Here is a 15927-nt window from a genome sequence, read left to right as displayed (position 1 = left end):
GACCAATTTTTTATTTTTTTTTATCACCGTAAAATGACACCCAAATCTAACTGCCTGTAGCTCAGGACCTGAAGCAAGGATATGCATATTCTTGATACCATTTGGAAATGTGGTAAAAGATAATACAAAGAAAAAACCCTGCTTTTTTTGGTATTTTTTTTTGTACCATTATCTTTGAAATGCAAGAGAAAGGCCATAATGTATTATTCCAACCCAGGTGCAATTTAGATTTTGGCCACTAGATGGCAGCAGTGTATGTGCAACGTTTTAGACTGATCCAATGAACCATTGTATTTCTGTTCAAAATGTTGTATCAAGACTGCCCAAATGTGCCTAATTGGTTTATAACTTTTCAAGTTCATAACTGTGCACTCTCATCAAACAATAGCATAGTATTCTTTCACTGTAATAGCTACTGTACATTGGACAGTGCAGTTAGATTAACAAGCATTTAAGCTTTCTGCATATATCAGATATGTCTATGTCCTGGGAAATGTTCTTGTTACACTTACAACCTCATGCTAATCGCATTAGCCTACATTAGCTCAACCGTCCCGCGGGGGACCCACCAATCCTGTAGAGGTTTTAAGAAGTTATTAAAAAAGATGGCTGATAGTTTTGAATACAGTTGGCTGACCAAGTATTACACCTTCAAGCTCTTGATTCCTCAGTACTATAGCATTAGACATTAACCACTATAATAATGGTATTTGACCACTTTATTGTCTTTCTTCACGTTCTTGATTCCTCAGTACTGCAGCATTAGACACTAACCACTGTAATAATTGTATTTGACCACATTATTGTCTTCTTGAGCTAGTTTACACTACATAGTTTGCACAAAAGTATGTGGACAACCCTTCAGATTAGTGGATTCGGCTATTTCAGCCACACCCGTTGCTGACAGGTGTATAACATCAAGGACACAGCCATGCAATCTCCATAAACGAACATTGGCAGTAGAATGACCCGTACTGAAGACCTCAGTGACTTTCAACGTGGCACCGTCATAGGATGCCCCCTATCCAACAAGTCATTTTGTCATATTTCTGCCCTGCTAGAGCTGCCCTGGTCAACTATAAGTGCTGTTATTGTGAAGTGGAAACGTCTAGGAGCAACAAGGGCTCAGCCGCGAAGTGGTAGGCCACACAAGCTCACAGAACGGGACCGCCGAGTGCTGAAGCTCGTAGCATGTAAAAATCGTCTGTCCTCGGTTGCAACACTCACTACCATGTTCCAAATTGCCTCTGGAAGCAACGGAACCACAATAACTATTCGTCACAATGCGCAATGCTGGAGTGGTGTAAAGCTCACAGCCATTGGATTCTGGAGCAGTGGAAACTCGTTCTCTGGAGTGATGAATCATGCTTCACCGTCTGGCAGTCTGACAGACTAATCTGGGTTTGGCGGATGCCAGGAGAGCGCTACCTGCCCCAATGCATAGTGCCACCGTTAAAGTTAGGAGGAGGAGGAATAATGGTCTGGGGCTGTTTTTCATGGTTTGACCTAGGCACCTTAGTTCCAGTGAAGGGAAATCTTAACGTTACAGCATACAATAACATTCTAGACGATTTAGTACTTCCAACTTTGTGGCAACAGTTTGGGGAAGGCCCTTTCCTGTTTCAGCATGACAATACCCCCGTGCACAAAGCGAGGTCCGCACAGAAATGGTTTGTCAAGATCGGTGTGGAAGAACTTGACTGCTCTGCACAGAGCACTGACCTCAACTCCATCGAACACCTTTGGGATTAATTGGAACGCCAACTGCGAGCCAGGCCTAATCGCCCAATATCAGTGCCCGACCTCATTAATGCTCTTGTGACTGAATGGAAGCTAGTCCCCACAGCATAGTCCCCATAGCAATGTTCCAACATCTAGTGGAAAGCCTTCCCAGAAGAGTGGAGGCTGTTATAGCAACAAAGGGGGGACCAAGTCCATATTAATGCCCATGATTTTGGAATGAGATGTTCGACAAGCAGGTGTCCACATACTTTTTGCCATGTAGTCTATTTCCATGTGTTTCTCATCTTAAATGTACATTTTTAAGTATTAAATTCAACTGTTCTCATGTGCCAGTGAAACATAATAATATGAAGTTTTAGCAATGACGTCAAAGGATATTGATAATGTGTGTCCCAAATGTCATCCTATTTCCTACTATGGGCCCTGATCAAAGGTAGTGCACTATATAGGGAATCGGGTGCCATTCAGGACACAGGCATTATTATATGTATTGGTGTCTACCTCTACATGATAAATTACAAACAACCTGTACCTTTAAAAAGTAGTTCACAATGGACCCCTGCTCTCTCAATAGCAACCCTTCTATCTCTCTCTCAATAGCAACTTCACTCCCCCTCTCTCTCAATAGCAACCCTTCTATCTCTCTCTCAATACCAACCTCTCTTTTTCTCTCTCAATAGCAACTTCTCTCTCTCCCTCTCTCTCTCAATAGCAACCTCTCTCTCTCTCTCTCTCTCAATACCAACCTCTCCCCTCTCTCTTTCTCTCTCTCAATACCAACCTCTCCCCCCCTCTCTCTCTCAATACCAACCTCCCCCCTCTCTCTTTCTCTCTCTCTCAATACCAACCTCCCCCCTCTCTCTTTCTCTCTCTCTCAATACCAACCTCTCCTCCCCCCTCTCTCTCTTTCTCTCTCTCTCAATACCAACCTCTCCCCCCCCTCTCTCCCTCAATAGCAACCTCTCTTTCTCGCTCTATCTCTATACCAACCTCTCCTGCCTCTCTCTCTCTCTCTCTCTCAATACCAACCTCTCCCCCTCTCTCTCTCTCTCAATACCAACCTCTCCCCCCCCTCTCTCTCTCTCTCTCAATACCAACCTCTCCCCCTCTCTCTCTCTCTCTCTCAATACCAATCTCCCCCCCACTCTCTCTCTCTCAATAGCAACCTCTCTCTCTCTCTCTCAATACCAACCTCTCCCCCCTCTCTCTCTTTCTCTCTCTCTCAATACCAACCTCTCCCCCCTCTCTCTCTCAATACCAACCTCTCCCCCCTCTCTCTCTCTCAATAGTAACCTCTCTCTCTCTCTCCCTCAATAGCAACCTCTCTCTCTCTTTCTCAATACCAACCTCTCCCCCTCTCTCTCTCTCTCTCTCAATACCAACCTCTCCCCCCCTCTCTCTCTCTCAATACCAACCTCCCCCCCCCCCTCTCTCAATACCAACCTCTTCCCCTCTCTCTCTCTCTCTCTCTCAATTCAATTCAATTCAATTCAAGGGGCTTTATTGGCATGGGAAACATGTGTTAACATTGCCAAAGCAAGTGAGGTAGATAATACACAAAAGTGAAATAAACAATACAAATTAACAGTAAACATTACACATACAGAAGTTTCAAAACAAGAAAGACATTACAAATGTCATATTATATATATACAGTGTTGTAACAATGTACAAATGGTTAAAGCACACAAGTTAAAATAAATAAGCATAAATATGGGTTGTATTTACATATCTCTCTCTCTCTCTCAATACCAACCTCTCCCCCCTCTCTTTCTCAATAGCACCTCCAGTGGTTGAATTTTCCATTGTTTACTTTCCATTGTGTTTTTGGTTCCCTTAGTCTGTGAACAAAATGGCTTATACAGGAGGTATTATACAATTAGTTTTTTTTGGCAGTTGTGGTTTTGTGAATAAGGTTCACAACAGACTGGAACTGTGGATATATCTGAGGAGGAAATCCGGTATTATTGGCTGTTGTTGGTTATATCTCACTTTTCATTACAATAAAGAACAGTTTTGTATTAAGAAGCTGCTATGCTTATTTTCCTTAGACACTAACTTCACTCAAGGTGAAAATATTGATAATGAAAATCTCTATTATTATGCATCTATATGTTGCATCAGAGTGTTGCACCTGCGATGGTGAGCCTAGGTAGGTACAGTGTGTACTGCGGTTGATTGTGATGAATTGTTACATAATGTAAAAATGTTCTAGATTGTAATTACACAATTGTACCACAACCTCAGTCACAGTTGTACAGTATGTCACATTATGTAACTGTAATTAGCTGTACCTGACCATGTAATAATGTCAATATTTATTATTTGGATCTCTCCACTATAACATGGACAAGGCTTTGTCAAATGAACTCAGACAACGTTGACATTACATTGTTATTCGACAAGTATAATATAAGGGATTCATGTGAGTTTCAATAACAAAGGAATATCTCGTCTTCTACTTGTTATGACCAATGAGCTGTTCCTGTGAAATAATGGACGTGCACATTCAGCCAATGGGCGTTTGATCAACAAACCAAACCATGCCCATTTACAGTACCCTCAAGAACTCACCAATCACGATTAGAGATTCGCTTTACCGACGTTATTATCTTCCAATAGATGACCGTGTTTGGAAGTATTCGTTCCCACCCCTTCAGTAATTGCCAGAGAGTTACTTGATGGCGACATGTTTGGTGAGTTAATAGATTTCTTAGAAACAAAAGACTAACTCATCTAGAAAAATAAGCAGTGTAATGTAATTTATTCGGTGCGTGTCGTTTTGTTTAATTTAACGGTTTTCACTCAACCGTTCGATGTCGAATGACAACTTATTCTACACACATTTTTTTCATTGTGACGTTTGTTGTTTTGGTTGTAACATTAGCATGCTAGGCTAGCAGCTTGTTAGCTATTCGTCAAGATAGTGACAAAAACAAACAAACAAAAAGAGCCCACTTCCAAAGTAGAGAGACTAATGTGGATGAGAAAAAAAAGGTTTTGGTAAAAAAAAAAAACTTCCAACTTACATCTTGTATCGTTTTCGCTTCATTCATTTGACAATTTCGAACACTGGGGCGCGAGCGTTGTCGTGTCTGAACTTGTTGACATTCTTTTGTTTACAAGTGAGTTTGTTCCTTTCTAGCTAACGTTAGCTGTCAGGCAGGCAAAGCCCCTCTTGACAATGCTCAAAACAGCAAGAGAGACACCGTTTAGAATGAAAGTCATTGGACAACGATCTGTTTTCACATTTCAAAGTGTCATCTAGCTCGTTTTCCAGGAATCAAAATGTCAATAAATATATTGCGCAATATTTGTGATCGGGCCATTCATTCGCATGCTAGATCTAGTCTCAACGTTACAAATAGGATACAATTTAGGTCTAAACAATAACGTTACAAATTGGCTACGTACCATTTGGCCATTTCTAGCTAAGGTGACGATGTAGCAGAAAGCGTCTTTGTTATTGTCTTCCACACCTTCTATGTGATACAAATGTAACGCTAGCAGTTAGTACATAATTCAAATGACGTTGTAATCGTTAACGTTTCAATTCCATCACAAATCTATTTAAACTATTAATTGCGACTGTTTTTTTTTTCTTCGAATGATATGTTGTGTAATGTTTGTACGAACGTAACAGTGTTATTGACAATTGTTACGCAGTTATGAATGAATGAGCTCTGTTGCGCATGCGCGAAGTTACCAAAGTTTATAAACGAGCCAGGACTGCATGCCATTGCTGCATGCATATGGGTCACATGACAGTTCTCTATGTAGTCCACACAGACAATGGACTTTATTATTGAAATCATCCCTAATGAAATTATCTTACCTGCAAATTAGATTAAAAAAAAATGTATGACCATAATGTTGCAGTAGAAATATATAAACATTTAACCAATGCATTTTCTTTGATTCATCTCCTATAAATATTCAATGCAAATATACACTATGTAAGTCTAGCGTTTTAAATAGGCTCCTAATTAAAAAGACAAGTAATATAAGCATACGTTTTCTCCATTTTGTATATTTTACATGCATGCCTGTTTTGGTCAGATTGTGATATTGTAATTTATCATTGTGTCTCCAGTGTTTACAGGCCAGCTAGACATGGTGTAATATGTTGTGGTGAGTTTAGACTGAACGAGTAGAGGAACCACAGATGGATGCTAATAGAATGGAGGACTCATTTGATCATCTGAAGGCTCTGCCCTCCTCACGTGACTGTCCCCCCACTCCCATGGAGTATGGTAAATATCTGTTCTTATATAGTAGCCATGTAATATGCCTTGAAAAAAAAAATATATATACATATTTTTTCTCTCAAATGTAACCTTTATTTAACTAGGCAAGTCAGTTAAGAACAAATTCTTATTTACAATGATGGCCTACACCGGCCAAACCTGGACAACGCTGGGCCAATTGTGCTCCGCCCTATGGGACTCCCAATCACGGCCGTTGGTGATACAGCCTGGAATCAAACCAAGGTGTCTGTAGTGACACCTCAGGCACTGAGATGTAGACCGCTGTGCCACACCGGCCAGCGGTCTATATATATATATATATATATAGCCTACCAGCTTATTACATAATAAAGTGTTAGTTACCATTGAAAAATGTACACTGTCACAGAGATATGAAATACATGTATTGTTGTTCTCCGTACTGTAGAACTGATCAACAGTTGTCTCTCCCTACCCACCAGATGACCTGCCAGAGCTGCAGGAGTTGGACGAGAGCCCGTCCTCTCCAGTCCTGTTCCATGTGGGGGCTGGTGTGTCCCGTCAGGAGTGTATAGCTGGTTCCCCTCATACCAACTGGCTGACTGAGCTGGCTATCATCGCTACCAGCCCTCAGAGCCCCCTGCTGCAGGAAGCTGCTCCCATCGAGAGGTCTGTTGTGTATCGGTGTTGACGTCGCACACACATGGACGTGCTCATGACACACACACACACACACACACACACACACACACACACACACACACACACACACACACACACACACACACACACACACACACACACACACACACACACACACACACACACACACACACACACACACACACACACACACACACACACACACACACACACACACACACATTAAAATACAAAACCAAATTATGAAGAAATGATTGATATGTATTTCTCTGTATTCCTCTCCTCAGGTCATCTCCTCTGCACATCTTTTCCACCAATCGTAGTTTACATTCCTACGCCCGTCCCCCCCTGGCCAGCAGTGCACCCAGCCCCTCTAGAGGTCACCTCAGGGAACGCAGCAGACGTGTCAGGGTATGACCTTTTAACCTTTCACTTCCTGTAGGTCATTGGGTTTACTGTGGACCCTATCACCCTCCCCTCCTGTAGACCTAGTGATCGGCTACTATGAGGTTATGGATGGGCATCAGGGTTGTGGTGAATTCCATTTCAGTTCAGCACAGCGGTCAATCTGGTTTCACAAGGCTAGTTAGTTCAGGAAGCAAACTGACCTCCCAGTTCCATTTTTTTCCTCAATGTACTTGATCTTCATTGAGGATTTTTCAGTTGACTTCATGAACTGACTGAATCTAAATGAAATGTAGCCTAACTCTGCATGGGGTTGTTAAACTCAAAAAGTACAATTCAACTGCTTTATAACATTGCAACAACACGGCTGTTGATAACATGTACAATTCAACTGTTTTGTAATATGTTTCTCTCTGTTTGAACGTTACCCATTCAGGCCAGCAGTGAGTCAGAGTCTGGTATTTTCTCTATGGCCTCCTTCTCTGATGATGAGGACATGGGCTGGTCACACTCCTGGCCTTCTACAGCCTGGCACTGCTTCCTGAAAGGTATGGACACACAGGCACACACTCATGTACACACAGAAATGATGAGCTTTTTCCTATAATTATGGCCTTGAGTACTTTTACCTTTTACTTGTGGAAAAAAACCTAGATAACATTGATAACAAGTGCCTGTGTAGTCAGGACTGGATCAGGCAACAGAAAACGGACACAGAACCTGTTAAGCCTGTGTTTACTCTGTTGTCTAAATTAACCTGTTTCTTTAGTGTTAGTTGCTAACCTTATCAGGTCAGTATAGTAGCAGTCCGTTTGTACTTCTTCTCTGTGAGGATGGCTCAATGAAGAGCATCAAAAGTCTCTGTCTGAGTCTGTATCTCTCACTTCCTGTAGGTGCAGCTGTCTCTCTCTGTCTTTTTGTCTCCCCCCCTCGCTCCCCGCTCTCGCTCTCAATTCAATTCAAGGGGCTTTATTGGCATAGGAAACATGTTTACATTGCCACAGCAAGTTGGCAATGTAAACTCTGTCGGACATGGGAAGCTATTCTCACATAAATAATTATGCCACTAACGATCGCTCGTTCTGAGAAAGGTAATGCATTGTATTTACGTGAAGCTGGCTTCAATAGTTGAGCTTGTGGTGTGAGGCTCTGGTTTGCCCAGTTGAGGTCGCCATTGTCCTTTGTAGATTCTTCCGGGTCGTTGTGGAGTGAGATGTGGTTTTCTGCGTCGGCCAATGTTCTTACTAGATTTGCTACCTTTCCAGCCGCAGTCTGTTAGGCTGTAATCTACGACTCACTTCTTCAAGAGTGATCAGTAGTTCAGAGTTCATACCATTTCACGTGTGGCGCAAGTTCTCATGTTTTCTGGCCTGCAGAGTTGAAATTAGAATTAGCCCTTTTTAAACGTGAGGACAAGCCCTCACGGTATTTTGAACTGAGCTAACTTTTCGTCACGGGGGCTTTTATTCTAGAGTGGAAAAGGATTTGTAAAATATTTCTGATAGATTTTTTGAAAACTATGCCACAATGAAATGAGGTTGATACTTTTAATTTCTAATGTCTATTCACTTGGGTGGGGCCACTGACTGGGCACACGTTACCATAAAACAAAACACTTTTAATTTTAGAAGACTAAATCACATTATCTTTTCAAAAGTATTCTTAAACTTCGTCAAACATTTTATCCAACATTCAGATGCAAGCCTCATAACTGAGGAACCTGTATAAACAGAGTAAGTGTAATGTGACTGTATTGTCTTTCATGAGGTCACAAACATGAAACAAAACAGACCGGGTCGTAGCTGGCTTCTCCACTGACCGTTTCCACGTTCTCTAAATTTGGAACAATGTTTAATCCTCCAATTTGGAGAGGTAGGAGTATTTGGTGGGAGTGTTCCTTTGTTCTACTGTGACCCTCTCTTTTCCGTACTGCATGGTCAGGGAGACAAGAGTCTTTGCAAGAAATTTATGACCTGGTTGTGAAGTCATAAAACTACCCACCCCCCCCCCCCCCCCCACCCCCCCGCTGTTCGGAGGTTCACATGTTTACATGTTTGCTAGCCGATTCACTGAAAGGGCTAGCGTAGTGAGAAAGTGAAGTAGATAATAAACAAAAGTTAAATAAACAATAAAAATTAACAGTAAACATCACACTCACAACGTTCCTAAAGAATAAAGTCTCTGTCTCTTTCTCGCTCGGTCGCTCTGTCTCTCTATGTCTCTCTCGGTCTTGCTCTCTTTCTCTGTCTCTCTGTGTCTCTCTTTCTCTGTCTCTCTGTCTCGCTCTTTCTCTGTCTCTCTGTCTCGCTCTCTCTCTGTCTCTCTTTCTCTGTCTCTCTTTCTCTCTCTCTCTGTCTCTCTGTCTCTCTCTCTTTCTCTCTCTCTGTCTCTCTGTCTCGCTCTCTCTCTCTCACTCTGCCAGTTGTAACTGAATGTTTTACTGAGTCTTATCTTCCTATCCAGGCACCCGCCTTCGGTTCCACAGAGGCCTTAACAAGGAGTGGCAGGAGGCTGAAGACCTCGGGGACTCTGATGACGAGTCAGATGATGAGAGAATGACGCCGTTCACCTCCCTCAAGGTAGATAAACATCCAGCTAGTCCCTCACTGTTTTTCCCTCTCTGTTTGATGCATTATGAACACACCCTGCTAATCGTCAGATCTGATATGATTGACTGAGCTTCCTCTGTGACAACTCTCTCTCTGGTTGTTGATTGGTTTACAGAGCTATGGTTCTGAAGGTCTGAAGTTAGTGGCCCACGAGGACAATGTGTCCTACGGCCAGGCCGTCCTCAAACTCACCTTTGACCCCGGCTCGCCAGAAGAAGGCCTGTTAACGGCAGAGTGCAGATTTGATCACCCCTTCTTTGTGAAAAACAAAGGTAAACAAAAACAAAATGTCTTTCCAGTGTCAACAAAATAACTGAATGTTTTTTAAGGGAACGTGGTGTACTGGAACTGCATGCAGGCACTATTGGTCTGAAGTCCAAAAGTTCTGTCATAAGAGATTGATTAAGGAAATGTTCAGTTCTTGCCTGATTTTTCATGGAAGCGGATAGGCCTATTGGTAGAATAATCTTTGAAATGACATGACATGCCTTATAGAACAGCCCAGATTCACGTCTTGGACAGGTTCACATCTTGGACAGGTTCACATCTTGGACAGGTTCACGTCTTGGACAGGTTCACATCTTGGACAGGTTCACATCTTGGACAGGTTCACATCTTGGACAGGTTCACATCTTGGTCAGGTTCACATCTTGGACAGGTTCACATCTTGGACAGGTTCACATCTTGGACAGGTTCACATCTTGGACAGGTTCACATCTTGGACAGGTTCACATCTTGGACAGGTTCACATCTTGGTCAGGTTCACATCTTGGACAGGTTCACATCTTGGACAGGTTCACGTCTTGGACAGGTTCACATCTTGGACAGGTTCACATCTTGGACAGGTTCACGTCTTGGACAGGTTCACATCTTGGACAGGTTCACATCTTGGACAGGTTCACATCTTGGACAGGTTCACATCTTGGACAGGTTCACATCTTGGTCAGGTTCACATCTTGGACAGGTTCACGTCTTGGACAGGTTCACATCTTGGACAGGTTCACATCTTGGACAGGTTCACATCTTGGTCTATGTATTTCTATGTATGTTAACATCTTCATACTTCTTCTTGTCCCATGCTGCACCACTGTCAGGCTGGGACAGGAAGAGATATGAAGATGTTAACTAGTAGGGGATCCTAGGAAGAAGTATTCCCTGCTAGTTAACATCATATCTCTTCCTGTCCCAGGTTGGTCCTCGTTCTACCCCAGCCTGACGGTGGTGCAGCATGGTATTTCCTGCTAGTTAACATCTTCATATCTCTTCCTGTCCCAGGTTGGTCCTCATTCTACCCTAGCCTGACGGTGGTGCAGCATGGTATCCCCTGCTATGAGATTCAGGTTGGGGACCTGTGTCTTCCCCCGGGACACAGGGACACCATCAACTGTGATGACTCTGATGTCTTGGACACCTTCAGGAGGTACATAATAATATATCACTGTTGAACATCTGCTATATGTTCCCAAGTGCTTTTAGTATATTCAGAAAATGTCAAGCTACAGTCTGACTCTGTAGATAAGATGAATGGTGTAATGATTTTAAATGTATTCATCTCCTCTCTCTCTCTCTCTCTCTCTCTGTCAATTCAATTTAAGGGCTTTATTGGCATGATAAACATACATTAACATTGCCAAAGCAAGTGAAGTAGATAATAAACAATAAAAGTTAAATAAACAATAAAAATGAACAGTCAAAATTACACTCACAAAAGTTCCATAATATGTCTATATACAGTGTTGTAATGATGTGCAAATAGTTAAAGTACAAAAGGGAAAATAAATAAACATAAATATGGGTTGTATTTACAATGGTGTTTGTGGCAACAGATCACAAATCTTGCTGCTGTGATGGCACCCTGTGGTATTTCAACCAGTATATATGGGAGTTTATCAAGATCTGTGTAATCTGGGGGAAATATGTGTCTCTAATATGGTCACACATTTGGCAGGAGGTTAGGAAGTGCAGCTCAGTTTCCACCTCATTTTGTGGGCAGTGTGCACATAGCCTGTCTTCTCTTGAGAGCCAGGTCTGCCTACGGCGGCCTTTCTCAATAGCAAGGCTATGCTCACTGAGTCTGTACATAGTCAAAGCTTTCCTTATGTTCGGGTCAGTCACAGTGGCCAAGTATTCTGCCACTGTGTACTCTCTGTTTGGGGCCAAATAGCATTCTAGTTTGCTTTTTTTGTTGTTAATTCTTTCCAATGTGTCAAGTAATTATCTCTTTGTTTTCTCATGATTTGGTCGGTTCTAATTGTGTTGCTGTCCTGGGGCTCTGTGGGGTCTCTCTCTCTCTCTCTCTCTCTCTCTCTCTCTCTCTCTCTCTCTCTCTCTCTCTCTCTCTCTCTCTCTCTCTGTGTGTCTCTCTCCTCTCTCCTCTTTCTCTCTCTCTCTCTCTCTCTCTGTGTGTCTCTCTCCTCTCTCCTCTTTCTCTCTCTCTCTGTCTCTGTCTCTGTCTCTCTCTCTCTCTCTCTCTCTGTGTGTCTCTCTCCTCTCTCCTCTTTCTCTCTCTCTCTGTCTCTGTCTCTGTCTCTCTCTCTCTCTCTCTGTGTCTCTCCTCTCTCCTCTTCCTCTCTCTCTCCTCTCTCCTCTTCCTCTCTCTCTCTCTGTGTCTCTCTCCTCTCTCCTCTTTCTCTCTCTCCCCAGTTATGATTTCACTCCTCTGGACTCGTCAGCTGTGTATGTTCTGAGCAGCATGGCCAGACAGCGTAGGACCTCCCAGTCCAGTAGTGGCGCTGTCTCCCCCGACCCAGAGAAACTCTCCGTCTCCCCCCAATCCTCCTCTGCCAGCAAATCAAACAGGAGCAATACCTCAGGGACGGCCCCCGGCGGGGCCACACCCACCAAATGCAAACGGCCAATGAACGCCTTCATGCTCTTCGCTAAGAAGTACAGGATGGAGTACACACAGATGTACCCTGGGAAGGATAACAGGTGAGTAGGAGGACCAAACGTGTGTGCTTGTGTGCAGAAAATGACTTTCTGCCCAGAGCAAATTCTAGATAGGTTTAGAATGTCTCCTGCCATTAAATGACTCTATTATTGTGGCCCCCTCCATAAAACCTTCCCATATGACGTCAGGCACTATTATGGGACTGGAACTAGGATCAGGGAAGCATCAGGGTGTGTGTGTGTCAGTAATACTGTCTGTACTGTTCTGATACGCTGTTTAGAAAATGGAAGGAGTTCTATGTTAGGAATGTCTCTTGAGTAGACCACGAGAGTCACAGGCAGGATTACATCACCGGTAACTAAAGGCTTGTCTGCCTCACGATTGTTCTTACATGTTAGACCTTAAGAGTGTGTTGTCTCTTAGAGAATACACAAACTGTCAGTTTTCAGTATTGATAGTTCCACACACATGAATTATGAATGAATGATGGTATAAATGACATTGCTGAGAAGTATGTCCTTGTATTCCTATACAGAGCCATCAGCGTGATCCTGGGTGAGAAGTGGAAGAAGATGAAGAACGAGGAGAGGAGGATGTACACCGTGGAGGCCAAGGCTCTTGCCGACGAGCAGAAGAGACTCAACCCTGACTGTTGGAAACGCAAGAGAACCAACTCAGTGAGGAAGGACTCTTATGCATGACACTGTTATAGCGATATATATATACAGTACATTTTGATCCATCCTTATTTGTTAATGCCCAAATCCTCTCTGGATACAATACTTGATGAGATTAGTATTTTGAAATACTACACACTTCTTGTTTTTCTGTAGCTCAATGTGATGCCATGTACAAACTCATCTAGGAGTAGTTGGTGAGACACCTGTGGCAAAAAAATCCAACTGCTGACAAACAGTGACAACCGTTGTAAGGTCTTCACCGTTTAACCTTTAACCTCTCTCTCCTTCTCTCCTCAGGGGTCCCAGCAGCCCTAGATGACCTATGACCTCCAGACATGTGTTTGGCGTGGAGAGGTCAGAGGTGAACTGACCGACCAATCTGGCAAAGCCACTATCTCTCTAGCCTGGTGCCAGATCAGTTTTTTTGTTGTTGCTGTATATCCAGCTCCTATGGTCATTGGACCATAAGAAGGCACAAAACAGATCTGGAACCAGGCTATTTACTATCTTTCTTTTTGCTTACCTGTCAAATCAATGAGACACTTAACTGTGATGTGGAATACACTTGCTTTTATAACCATTATAGACAGGACTACACACATTTTAAGACAAAACGACAACTATGAACTATATATTAAAAAGCATCTAATCTAGTGTAACTAACAGTGCTTATATTTTGTTATATTTTAAATAACATACAGATATGCCTTATTATTCCTTTATAACTAAGGCTCAGTTATATATTTGTTCAGGTAATTTCATATTTCGATGCTTGAAACCTTGAGATCGGGGTCGGCAAAATTCTGGTAACCTTTTAAAAAAAAAATTAAAAAAGGATTCCCTGTATTCCCAGAATTCCTGGTTGGAAGATTTCCAGAATATGCATGAAATCCAACATACTCCAACCAGAATTCCTGGAAAACCTGGGAATTTTGCGAGTTACTGGAATTACTGAACCCGACTTGAGACCCAGTGGTGCTAAGCTCGGTGAAGGAACAAGTAGCAGTGATACAAAGTGTATATTATTTTTTGTAAAAAGAAAGAAAAGGGAATTTAAAAATGCATTTTCTTCTCTTCTCAGCTTGTTGTTCATATTGATTACAGCTCCGTATATTGCACAGATTGAAAAAAGCCTTTCATACATTGTATCATATTAGCTGTGAGCTTGAAGGGCAATATAAAGTTTGTTATACATATTGCCCATCTGTGGCCTGATTTTCCCTGAAACACGGAGAGGGACATTTTAATTTTCTGTTTTGAAACGTTTTTTTGCGTTCTGTGTCCTAATGAACATGACCACCCTGTTGTCTGATTCATGCTGTAGGGCTGACCCGAACCGTTCTGGCTTGGATATTTTATTTTCACATTGTCCTTTTCTAGCATGGTTCAGTAGAGGATGTGTAACCAGGCCGTCTCAGTACGGATCGGCTCGGCCCTGTAGTAGGAATCAGCCATTTGTTTGCCAAGCCACCTGGCCGTGTGCCGATGATGACTTATATTTGGGCACGTGGAGGTTTTTGCACACTCATCCGAACAGCACTTCAGGGCCAAGCGTTCACTGTAAGTGTTTTCATTTCTTTTTGCACTTTATATACATATGTAGTCTTATACAGTACAACCATTTAAATGTATGCTAGTGGAAGCTATGTGTATATCGATTTAATGACACAGTAGGTATATCTTGATGACATCTATCGGTTTTCACTTTGACACAACCATGGCCAAACTATACAGGTCTAGCCTGAGTGCCAGTCGGTTTGTGCTCTGTGACATGACAGTGAGTGAGTTGGCAATAGAGTACAAACAGACTGGGACCCAGGCTAGTACAAGTCATGTGATGTTCTGCTTGCAGGTTGCCATGGCGTTGAGTTTATACAGGTTTGTTGTTGATAATGTACAGGTCCACGCCCCACCAAACTGTTGCACAAAATATCATTGTATTGTTATATCATTAATAAAAGTTTAAACTTGCAATCTTATTGATGTTTTTTACCTTTTGGTTTGTGCACGTGTCTTTAGGGTTTAGGAGGTATCCTTTAGGAGGTATCCTTTAGGAGGTAGGCTTTAGGAGGTATCCTTTAGGAGGTAGGCTTTAGGAGGTAGGCTTTAGGAGGTATCCTTTAGGAGGTATCCTTTAGGAGGTAGGCTTTAGGAGGTAGGCTTTAGGAGGTATCCTTTAGGAGGTAGGCTTTAGGAGGTATCCTTTAGGAGGTAGGCTTTAGGAGGTAGGCTTTAGAAGGTATCCTTTAGGAGGTAGGTTTAGGAGGTAGGCTTTAGGAGGTATCCTAGGAGGTAGGCATTAGGAGTTATCCTAGGAGGTAGGCTTTAGGAGGTAGACTTTAGGAGGTATCCTAGGAGGTAGGCTTTAGGAGGTATCCTAGGAGGTATCCTTTAGGAGGTAGGCTTTAGGAGGTATCCTTTAGGAGGTATCCTGTGGGAGGTAGAGTTTAGGAGGTAGGCTTTAGGAGGTATCCTTTAGGTATCCCCTAGTGCGATGTGTTACCTTAGAAACGGGTCGACCACCCTAGAATGAGGCAGCTAAACAGAATGGGGCGGCAGGTGGCCCAGCGGTTAAGAGATTTGGCCATTAACCACAAGGTCGCTGGTTTGAATCCCCGAGTTGACTAGCCCTTGAACAAGGCACTTAACCCTAATTTCTCTGGCTAAGAGCATCTGCTAAATGACAAAAATGTGAACTAAAGGTCTGTTTA

The 15927-nt window shown here is 42.6% G+C and overlaps 1 protein-coding gene across 1 annotated transcript; it reads left to right on the top strand.

Annotated features, from left to right (window-relative positions):
• Positions 1-4362: 4362 nt before the first annotated feature.
• LOC139584244 (HMG box-containing protein 1-like) lies at positions 4363-15195 on the top strand. Its single transcript, XM_071415860.1, has 11 exons — positions 4363-4439; positions 5837-5996; positions 6452-6638; positions 6920-7043; positions 7474-7585; positions 9501-9616; positions 9762-9918; positions 10922-11066; positions 12290-12577; positions 13072-13213; positions 13514-15195. Exons 2-11 carry the CDS (start codon positions 5909-5911, stop codon positions 13529-13531), a joined length of 1377 nt encoding a protein of 458 aa, XP_071271961.1. The 5' UTR covers positions 4363-4439; positions 5837-5908; the 3' UTR covers positions 13532-15195.
• The last annotated feature ends 732 nt before the right edge of the window (positions 15196-15927 follow it).

This window comes from Salvelinus alpinus, chromosome 9 (assembly GCF_045679555.1).
Source record: "Salvelinus alpinus chromosome 9, SLU_Salpinus.1, whole genome shotgun sequence".
Taxonomy (NCBI): Eukaryota; Metazoa; Chordata; class Actinopteri; order Salmoniformes; family Salmonidae; genus Salvelinus; species Salvelinus alpinus.
This window is presented reverse-complemented; position numbering and strand designations above follow the sequence as displayed.

Coding starts and splice junctions, on each gene's coding strand:
- LOC139584244 (XM_071415860.1), top strand. CDS start 5,909: ATGGATGCTAATAGAATGGAGGACTCATTTGATCATCTGAAGGCTCTG. Junction 9,919..10,921: donor CTTCTTTGTGAAAAACAAAG/GTAAACAAAAAC, acceptor TTCCTGTCCCAG/GTTGGTCCTCATTCTACCCT. Junction 11,067..12,289: donor GTCTTGGACACCTTCAGGAG/GTACATAATAAT, acceptor CTCTCTCCCCAG/TTATGATTTCACTCCTCTGG.